Source organism: Chiloscyllium punctatum, chromosome 36 (genome assembly GCF_047496795.1).
Source record: "Chiloscyllium punctatum isolate Juve2018m chromosome 36, sChiPun1.3, whole genome shotgun sequence".
NCBI lineage: Eukaryota > Metazoa > Chordata > Chondrichthyes > Orectolobiformes > Hemiscylliidae > Chiloscyllium > Chiloscyllium punctatum.
In genome coordinates, this window is record NC_092774.1 from 47,731,475 (window position 1) to 47,742,241 (window position 10,767).

The 10,767-nt window shown below is 49.0% G+C and overlaps 1 protein-coding gene across 7 annotated transcripts; it reads left to right on the plus strand.

Moving 5' to 3' along the window:
• The first annotated feature begins 415 nt into the window (after nucleotides 1-415).
• LOC140460463 (uncharacterized) lies at nucleotides 416-9,785 on the plus strand. Of its 7 annotated transcripts, none has more exons than XM_072555001.1 (4): nucleotides 416-518; nucleotides 3,052-3,220; nucleotides 7,439-7,587; nucleotides 8,283-9,785. In XM_072555001.1, exon 4 carries the CDS (start codon nucleotides 8,323-8,325, stop codon nucleotides 9,628-9,630), a length of 1,308 nt encoding a protein of 435 aa, XP_072411102.1. In that variant the 5' UTR covers nucleotides 416-518; nucleotides 3,052-3,220; nucleotides 7,439-7,587; nucleotides 8,283-8,322; the 3' UTR covers nucleotides 9,631-9,785. The 7 variants fall into 7 exon arrangements, with proteins under 7 accessions (XP_072411102.1, XP_072411106.1, XP_072411103.1 ...); XM_072555005.1 differs by having other exon boundaries at nucleotides 3,052-3,214; XM_072555003.1 differs by lacking the exon at nucleotides 416-518 and adding an exon at nucleotides 560-714.
• Nucleotides 9,786-10,767: the final 982 nt, after the last annotated feature.

The window sequence follows — 10,767 nt, forward strand, 5'->3', positions numbered from 1 at the left end:
ATTGAACGTTTTCAAAATGGAGTTAGCTATACCTTTTAGAGCCAAGGAGAGCAAAAGATACGGGCAGAAAGCCGGAACAAGATATTGAGTTGGATGACCAGCCATGAATATATTGACAATGTTAAAAATCACACAACACCAGGTTATACTCCAATAGGATTATTTGGAAATACTAGCTTTCAGAGAGCCGCTCCTTCATCAGGATCTTGGGACGTTGAATTTATAGTAATTGCTGATGATAATGGTGGAGCAGCCTGAAAGAGATATAATGTTAACTGCTCCATGCTGAACAACACGCAAAGAGGATCAAATCAACCACATATGATTGAATGGCAGCGCAGACTCGATGGGCTGAATGGCCCACCGCAGCTCGTGCATCCTGCGGTCATCCGCAACCAAGCAGACCACGCCCTACGAGCCACCGCGCAGGCGCATGGGACACGACCGGAGCATGCGCAGTGCGACGCGCACGGTGCGGACACTCCGAGGGCGAGGAGGTCACTTCGGCTCCATCGCCGGTGAGAGCGATAAACACAACCTGGCAGAGGGGCGGTCCGAGAGGGAGGGGAGGCGCCGTGAACGGCCAGCGGACCGAACAAACCCCGAGTCAGGGCCTCCCGTGCCCCGCGTTGGCGGTGAATCCGCGGGGGGGGGGCGGCCTCCGGGCGACGCGGGCCCTGGGTGACGGCGGCCATCTTCGTAAAGGGGGTGGAGGTGGGTTCGGGGGGGAGGGGGGAAGCGACGGGCAGCGGGGCGCATGCGCGGGCCCGTGATGACGGCGGCCATCTTCGTAAAGGGGGTGGAGGTGGGTTCGGGGGGGAGGGGGAAAGTGACGCGCATGCGCGGGCCCGTGATGACGGCGGCCACCTTTGCAGAGGGGCGGAGGCTGATTGGGTGAGGGGAGCGACGGGCAGCGGGGCGCATGCGCGGGCATCTTCGAACCAGCTCATGGAACATTGTTGTGCATGTCCCTTCCTGGACTTGTCTGGTAGGGGACACCATCATGATCCTCCTTTATGGAGAGGGCGATGGGTGAAGGGGCGGAGGGGAGGACTTGTGCACAGCAAAGCAAAACTAAAAATGCAGGAAGTGCTGGAATAAGCTCAGAAACTGGTGCAGGCCATTCAAGTAGTCACTAGCTGATGGGTGGCCTGAAGTGCTTCCTCCCATCTCTCCTGAACGGCCCTTATGTTATCCTATTAATATCCTGAAGACTTCAGTCAGATCATTCCATGACCTTCCAAGTTCAAGATGGAACATGCCTAATTTGTATAATCTCTCCTCGGTGGCTCAGTGGTTAGCACTGCTGCCTCTCAGCGCCAGGGACCCAGGTTCAGTTCCAACCTCGGGCGACTGTCTGTGTGGGGTTTGCACGTTCTCCCCGTGTCTGCGTGGGTTTCCTCCGGGTGCTCCGGTTTCCTCCCACAATTTAAAGATCTGCAGGTTAAGTGAACAGGCCATGCTAAATTGTTCAGGGATGTGTAGGTTAGGTGCACTAGTCAGGGCTAATTGTCGAACAATAGTGTAGGGAAATGGGTCTGGGTGGTTTACTCTTCGGAGGTTCGGTGTGGACTTGTTGGGCTGAAGGGCCTGTTTCCACACAGCAGGGAATCTAATTTGAAAAAAAATTTACCCTGAAGTCCAGGCATCATTCAAATAGGTTACGTCATATTCTGTCCAAGGCCAGGTAGAAAAGGGTACTGCAGATGCTGGAGGTTAGAGTCAAGATTAAAGTGGTGCTGGAAAACCACAGCAGGTCAGGCAGCATCCGAGAAGCAGCAAAATTGATGTTTCGGGCAAAAGCCCTTCATCAGGATCTGTCCAAGGCCAGTATATCCTTCCAAAGGTGTGGTGCCCAGCCCCACTCTCAGTACTCCAAGTGGAGTCTAACCAGGGCTAGATTGCAGCATGTTTATTGCATCCTTGTACTCCAGTTCTCTAGATATGGGGTGGCAGGGTGGCTCAGTGATTAGCACTGCTGCCTCACAGTGCCAGGGGCCCGGTTCAATTCCCGCCTCGGGCAACTGTCTGTGTGGAGTTTGCCCATTCTCCCCGTGTCTGCGTGGGTTTCCTCCGGGTGCTCTGGTTTCCTCCCACAGTCCAAAGATGTGTAGGTTAGGTGAATTGGCCACGCTAAATTGCCTGTCGTGTTAGATGCATTAGTCGGGGTAAATTAGGGGAATGGGTCTGGGTGGGTTGCTGTTCGGAGGATTGGTGTGGACTTGTTGGGCCGAAGGGCCTGTTTCCACACTGTAGGGAATCTAATCATAAAGGCCAGTGTTGTTTCAGCTTTCTTGATTATTGTCTGCACCTGTTTGTGCCAATTTAAAGATATATACCTGAACACCCAAACCCTGAAGTCTCTGGATATCCACTGCGTTTAACTTCATACCCTCAGGCAGCATCTGTGAAAAAAGAAACTGTTATGTTTTGAATGATGAACAGTCATTGGAGTTGAAGATTTAGCCCTGATTTCCTCTATGGATGCTGTTGGACCTGTAGTGTTTTGCAGTGTTTTCTATTTTTGTGGTTCTGTTCGCCGAGCTGGGAATTTGTGTTGCAGACGTTTTGTCCCCTGTCTAGGTGACATCCTCAGTGCTTGGGAGCCTCCTGTGAAGCACTTCTGTGATGTTTCCTCCGACATTTATAGTGGCCTGTCTCTGCCGTTTCCGGTTGTCAGTTCCAGCTGTCCACTATTGGCCAGTATATTGGGTCCAGGTCGATGTGTTTGTTGATAGAATCTGTGGATGAGTGCCATGCCTCTAGGAATTCCCTGGCTATTCTCTGTTTGGCTTATCCTATAATAGTAGTGTTGTCCCAGTTGAACTGCCGGAGGAAAGATCACAGAAGCGCTTCACAGGAGGCTCCCAAGCACTGAGGATGTCACCCAGACAGGACGAAACGTCTGCAACACCAAATAGAACCACAACAACGAGCACCCGAGCTACAAATCTTCTCACAAACGTTTTCTATTTTTGTTTCAGATGTCCAGAATTTGCAGTGTTTTGCTTTCTTTCAAGTGAAATGTTTGTTTCTTCTGAATTTCTGCAGAATAGTAGTAGATGATGATTTACAAGTGGAACTCTCAAGCCGAGTGTCATATCAAGACGTGACCGAGTCCCTCGATTCATCAAAATATGAATATCTTCAAGTTTGGAATTTTGTGCTGAAAAGATTTGTCGTCTTTGGCTGTGATCGAAGACATCAGCGAAGAGTAAGAGTAAGTAATTGGTGGAAGGCCAACTTCAATGGGCTAGGGATGGTTCTGACCCACGTATATTGGAATCAAGTCTGTAACTGAGCAATAGACCATTTTTAAAGAAGGAACAGTGCTGACATTGTCAAGGTACATTCCTGTGAAAGGGACGGAGTGGGTAAACAAATCCAGAGCTTCCTAGGCAATGAAATGGGGGAAAAAGCAGGGTGGAAAAGGAAACCAACTGCAAACCAAGCACGGTTAGGGTGAATTGGCCCTGCTGAACTGCCCATAGTGTTCAGGGATGTGTAGGTCAGATGCATTAGTCAGGGGTAAATGTAGGGTAATAGGGTATGGGTGGGTCACTCTTCGGAGGGTCAGTGTGGGCTTGTTGGGCCAAATGACCTCTTTCCACCTTGTAGGGAATCTCTGTCGCGATTCTGAGTTTGGAAGATTTGGTGGGGAATTGATTCAGCAAATAACTGTACCAAAGAGGGAATATATCAGAAGACTGCATGCTAACAGAGAAGTGAATCAAGGTGTGCTCAAAAGGCATGTAACTAGCGAAAAGGTTGGAAAGGTATAGTCAGTCTGATTGCGAACTGAAAAGGATGCTGAGTTAAGTGTCGGTTTTGTGCCTGACTTCATAATGGAAGAGGATGCCACTCTGGCCATAGACAAACAGGAGGAAATTAAGACGCCTTAAGTGCTTTAACATTGAAAATGAGGTAGAGTTGGCTAGGCTGCACCTTCAAATTGATGAGGCATCAGCACAGAAACAGATCATTCAGTGCAACTCGTCAGCCCCGGCCAGTCGTGCCAATCTCACGTCGACCCTTTTCCTGGCGTTTGGCCCATACCCCTCTAAACCTTTCCTATTCATATACTTATCCAGATGCTTTTTAAAACTGTTACAGTTGTACCTACCTTCTTCACTTCCTCAGGCAGTTTGTTCCACGCACGCACCACCCTCTGACCGAAATGCGTCCAAGGGTTACTGAGGGCCGCGCGAGTGGAAATTGTGGAGGGTGTAGCTGTAACCTTCCAATTCTCTTTGGACACAGGGGCAGTGAGTGAAAGGAAAGGGTGCAGAAAAAATTTACCAGGATGTTGCCTGGTATGGAAGGAATGTCTTACGAGGAAAGGCTGAGGGAACTGAGGCTGTTCTCGGTAGAGAGAAGAAGGTTGAGAGGTGACTTAATAGAGACATAGAACATAGAACAATACAGCACAGAACAGGCCCTTTGGCCCACGATGTTGTGCCGAACATTTGTCCTAGCTTAAGCACCTATCCACATACCTATCCAATTGCCGCTTCAAGGTCACCAATGATTCTGACTCTGCCACTCCCACAGGCAGCGCATTCCATGCCCCCACCACCCTCTGGGTAAAGAACCTACCCCTGATATCCCCCCCCCATACTTTCCACCCTTCACCTTAAATTTATGTCCCCTTGTAACACTCTGTTGTACCCGGGGAAAAAAGTCTCTGACTGTCTACTCTATCTATTCCTCTGATCATCTTATAAACCTCTATCAAGTCACCCCTCATCCTTCTCTGTTCCAACGAGAAAAGGCCGAGAACTCTCAACCTATCCTCGTATGACCTATTCTCCATTCCAGGCAACATCCTGGTAAATCTCCTCTGCACCCTCTCCAAAGCCTCCACATCTTTCCTAAAATGAGGCGACCAGAACTGCATACAGTACTCCAAATGTGGCCTAACCAAGGTCCGATACAGCTGCAACATCACCTCACGACTCTTGAATTCAATCCCTCTGCTAATGAACGCTAATACACCATTGGCCTTCTTACAAACTCTATCCACCTGAGTGGCAACTTTCAAAGATGTATGAACATAGACCCCAAGAACCCTCTGCTCCTCCACCTGACTAAGAACCCTACCGTTAACCCTGTGTCCTGCATTCTTATTTGTCCTTCCAAAATGGACAACCTCACACTTGACAGGGTTGAACTCCATTTGCCACTCCTCAGCCCAGCTCTGCATCATATCGAAGTCCCTTTGCAGCCGACAACAGCCCTCCTCACTATCCACAACTCCACTAATCTTCGTATCATCTGCAAATTTACTGACCCACCCTTCGACTCCCTCTTCCAAGTCATTAATAAAAATTACAAACTGCAGAGGACCCAGTACTGATTCCTGCGGAACTCCACTTGTAACTGGGCTCCAGGCTGAATATTTACCATCTACCACCACTCTCCGACTTAGACCGATTAGCCAGTTCTCTATCCAACTGGCCAAATCTCCCACTATCCCATGCCTCCTGACTTTCCGCATAAGCCGACCATGGGGAACCTTATCAAATGCCTTACTAAAATCCATGTACACTACATCCACTGCTCTACCCTCATCCACATGCTTGGTCACCTCCTCAAAGAATTCAATAAGACTTGTAAGGCAAGACCTACCCCTCAAATCCGTGCTGGCTGTCCCTAATCAAGCAGTGTCTTTCCAGATACTTATAAATCCTATCCCTCAGTAACCTTTCCATTACTTTGCCTACCACCGAAGTAAGACTAACTGGCCTGTAATTCCCGGGGGTTATCCCTATTCCCTTTTTTGAACAGGGGCACAATATTCGCCATTCTCCAATCCCCTGGCACCACCCCCATTGACAGTGAAGACAAAAAGATCATTGCCAACGGCTCTGCAATTTCCTCTCTTGCTTCCCACATAATGCTAGGATATATCCCGTCAGGCCCGGGGGACTTGTCTATCCTCAAGTTTTTCAAAATGCTCAACACATCTTCCTTCCTAACAAGTATCTCCTCTTGCTTACCAGTCCATTTCATACTCTCCTCTTCAACAATACGGTCCCTCTCATTTGTAAATACTGAAGAGAAGTACTCATTCAAGACCTCTCCTATCTCTTCCGATTCAATACACAGTCTCCCACTACTGTCCTTGATCGGATCTACCCTTGTTCTCGTCATTCTCATGTTTCTCACATACGCATAAAAGGCCTTGGGGTTATTCTTGATCCTATCCACCAAAGATTTTTCATACCCTCTCTTAGCTCTCCTAATCTCTTTCTTCAGCTCCCTCCTGGCTATCCTGTATCCCTCCAACTCTGTCTGAACCTTGTTTCCTCAACCTTATGTAAGCCTCCTTCTTCCTCTTTACAAGACATTCAACCTCCCTCGTCAACCAAGGTTCCCTCACATGACCATCTCTTTCCTGTCTGACAGGTACATGCATATCAAGGACACGTAGTAACTGTTCCTTGAAAAAGTTCCACATTTCAACAATATCCTTCCCTGACAGCCTGTGCTCCCAATTTATGCTCCTCCGATCCTGTCTTGCAGCATCGTATTTACCCTTCCCCCAATTGTAAAACCTACCCTGTTGCACGCACCCATCTCTCTCCATAACCAAGGTGAAAGTCACAGAATTGTGGTCACCATCACCAAAATGCTCACCCACTAACAAGCCCATCACTTGCCCCGGTTCATTACCAAGTACCAAATCCAATATGGCCTCCCCTCTGGTCGGACAATCTACATTCTGAGTTAGAAAAGCTTCCTGGACACACTGCACAAACACCGCCCCGTCCAATCTACTTGATCTAAAGAGCTTCCAATCAATATTTGGGAAGTTGAAATCGCCCATGACTACTACCCTGTGGCTTCTGCACCTTTCCAAAATCTGTTTCGCAATCTGTTTCTCAAAACATAAAGACATGCAAGATAATCAGAGGGTTAGATAGGGTGGACAGGGAGAGCCTTTTTCCAAGTATGGGGACGGCAAACACGAGGGGACACAACTTTAAAGTGAGGGGAGATAGGTATAAGACAGATGTCAGAGGTAGTTTCTTTACTCAGAATAGTAAGGTACGGAATGCTCTGCCTGTAACAGTCGTAGATTTGCCAAGTTTAAGTGCATTTAAGTTGTCATTGGAATAGTGTAGGTGGGATGGGCTTCAGATTAGTATAACAGGGCGACGCAACATTGAGGGCCGAAGGGCCTGTACTGCGCTGTAATGTTCTATGTTCATGTAATTAAAGGGACAGCAGCAACTTGAATACGAAATTGACTGAGAGACTGGAGATTACTGATTAATTAATATTTGTCAGACTGAGGGAAGGTTAATAGTGGAGCTCCTGAAAGATCTCTATTAGGACTTCTGCAGTTTCTGACGTTCACAGAGACGCAGTATAATTTTGAATTTTGCAAAGTCTTCAGTGAGGTCAGAATGTGCGGCCGTTTCTCTTCCTGCAGGATGTTAGTAATCCAGAATGGGTTCCGTAACAAAACCAAACCCAAAAGGTCTGCAGAAGCTGTGAATCAGAAACAAGAACAACACTTGTGGGAAAAGCTCAGCAGGTGGCGCAGCGTCTGTGAAGGGAAACCACGAGTTAACGTTTCAGGTCTGTTGACCCTTAGAGTCATAGAGATGTACAGCATGAAAACAGACCCTTCAGTCCAACCTGTCTATGCCGACTGCAGCACCCGGGCCATATCCTTCCAAACCCTTCCGATTCATATACCCATCCAAATGTCTCTTAAATGTTGCAACTGTACCAGCCGACACCACTTCCTCTGGCAGCTCATTCCGTACCCGTACCACCCTCTGCGTGAAAAAGTTGCCCCTTAGGTCCCTTTTATATCTTTGCCCTTTCACCCTAAAACTATGCCCTCTCGTTCTGGACTCCCCGACCCTAGGGAAAAGACTTTGCCTATTTACTCTACCCATGCCCCTCATAATTTTGTAAACCTCTATAAGGTCACCCCTCAGCCTCCGACGCTCCAGGGAAAACAGCCCCCATGAAAGCTGCCACATTGTCACAGAAACCAATACAGCGGTTGCTGCAAAAAGCTCAGCAGGTCCTCCTCTGTTCTGAGGAAGGGTCACCGGGCCCGACATGTTAACTCTGACCTCTCTTCACAGATGCTGCCTGACCTGCTGTGTTTTTCCAGCACGCGCTGTTTTGGTTTCTGTAAACATGCGGCAGCTTTCACAGCTCCTTCTGCCTCGGGGGACCGGATTCATTAAACGCAATGTTATGGCCTTTGTGTTTTTTCTTGGGTCGTTCACGCTTCCTGTTTTAATTCCACGTCACAGGGAGGTTTTGCAGTTGGGAAACTGACACCAAACGTCACCTATGGATCTGACAGAGTCGCCTGAGTTATCACCGTCCGAGCACCATCCTTTACTGAACACGGAAGAGGACCTTTCTGTTGACTGCGGCGACGAGCTGTACATCTGTTCTGAGTGTGGACTGAGCTTCCCTCAGTCATCTGGCCTGTCCCAACATAACTGCAGTCCGATCGAGGGCAAGCCATCTGACCAGGATAACCATCAGCACAGTCAGACTCGGGGGAGGCCATTCACCTGCACTGTGTGTGGGAAGGGATTCACTCGGCCATCCCATCTGCAGGCTCACTGGCGAGTTCACACCGAGGAGCGACCTTTCAACTGCCCGGACTGTGGGAAATGCTTTAAAAGTTCCGCGGAGCTGATGCGCCATCGGCGCGTCCACACTGGGGAGAGACCGTTCAGGTGCTCGCACTGTGGGATTGGCTTCAGGCAGTCCTCTCACCTCATTAAGCACAAGAGAGTCCACACCGGGGAGAAGCCGTTCACCTGCTCAGTGTGCGGGAAGGGTTTCAGTCACTCGTTCAATCTGCTGACCCACCAGCGCGTTCACACCGGGGAGAGGCCGTTTTCCTGCTTGAAGTGTGGTGAGGTATTCACGCAGTCCTCCAGCCTGATAAGACACCAGCAGACTCACAGCAGGGCCAGGCCATTCACCTGCTCCAAGTGTGGGAAGGGATTTGCTCAGTTAACCAGCCTGCTGAAGCACCAACCAGTTCACACTCGGGAGAAATCCTTCACCTGCTCCGAGTGTGGGAAGGGGTTCACTTGGTTGTCCAACCTGCTGAAACACCAGCAGGTTCACGCCCTGGGCACTTCGCTCACCTGCTCCAAGTGTGGGAAGGGGTTCAATCGGGCAAGCTCCCTGCTGTTACACCAGCGAGGGCACACCAGGGAGAGGGCGTTCACCTGCGCCTTGTGTGAGAAGGGATTCACTCGGCCGTCCCATCTCCAAGCTCACCTGCGGGTTCACACTGAGGAGAGACCGTTTGAATGCCAGGACTGTGGGACGTGCTTCAAAAGTTCCGGGGAACTGATGCGCCACCGGCGTGTTCACACCGACGAGAGGCCGTTCAAGTGCCCTCACTGTGGACTTGGGTTCAGGCAATCCTCTCACCTCGCTAAACACCAGAGCGTTCACACCGGGGAGAAGCCATTCACCTGCTCTGTGTGTGGGAAGGGGTTCACTCGATCGTGCAATCTGCTGAGGCACCAGCGAGTTCACACCGGGGAGAGGCCTTTTACCTGCTCCAAATGTGGCAAGAGTTTCACTCAGTCATCCAGTGTGATGAGACACCAGCGAGTGCACCAGTAAATGCATCGATGCGATTTTGTTGTTACTCACACCCGGGATTGAACCATGCTTATTTCGACAGCTGGGTTTTGTTTCAGTTGATGTTAGTAATTCCTGTAACTTGTCTGGGGTTCAATATTCTTGATTTCGCTTAATTAAATCAGCCTTCTGTTTGACATGGCAATGAGTTATTGATGATCGCTTCCTCATGTTCCATATTTGGCTCATTTCCTCCTCTGTTAATGCAAGTTTGCATTTATATAGCACCTGTCACTGTAGGATATTGCTGGGGGGTTTCCAGCCCAATGAGGTTCTTCTGAAGTGTTTTGATTTTTGTAATATAGAAAATGCAGTGGTGAAATTGAGCACAGTAAGTTCCCAAAAATGCAAACGCGGTTATGGCCAATTAGTCTATTCAATGTTTATTGTGGGATATGTATTCACGAGGGAGAACCCCCCCCCCCCCCCCCCCCCCAAACACTCCTCAGAAGAACATCACAGGAGTATTTACGTCCAAAGGAGAGGATGGATGGGGCAACTGTTGAAAGTTTCACCTGAAAGTCAATTACCCCTGACAATGTAGTGCTCCCTCATTGCTAGTCCGAATATGATCCTGTATTTCGGACATGGGTTCAAACTCACGCAGGCACAAGGAGAACGTGCAAATCTCCAAACTGAAGGCAAATTGTCAGATCTCAGATCTTCGGTCACACCCATTACCAACTGTGAGATGTTGGTCCAGGAGCCACAGATTACCCAAGAACTGAGTTGAAGTCACAGGTAATTGTGAAGTAATTTATTTGAAAGCATCAGGTTTGATTTGAGTCACACTCTTTCCCCCCCCCCCCCCCCCCCCATTGCATGTTGTTATTTAAAATATAAATGTTTTATGTAGGCAGGAAAGGCCCCCACACGTGAGAACAGTTGTTCTGGGTGTGACAGGAGGAATGTGCTACTCATCAAACCCCACTGCACTCACCACACCGTGATTTATTTTAATTTCCTTTTTTTAAATAGGATCCAAACATTGTAGAGAGTCTATGTGCAAACAAGCCATTAGGCCCAACACGTCCACACTGACCCTCCGAACAGCAACCCGCCCAGATTCCCCTACCCTATTTTAGGTGCAGTAGTCAAAGGTGGTCTAACCGTTACATC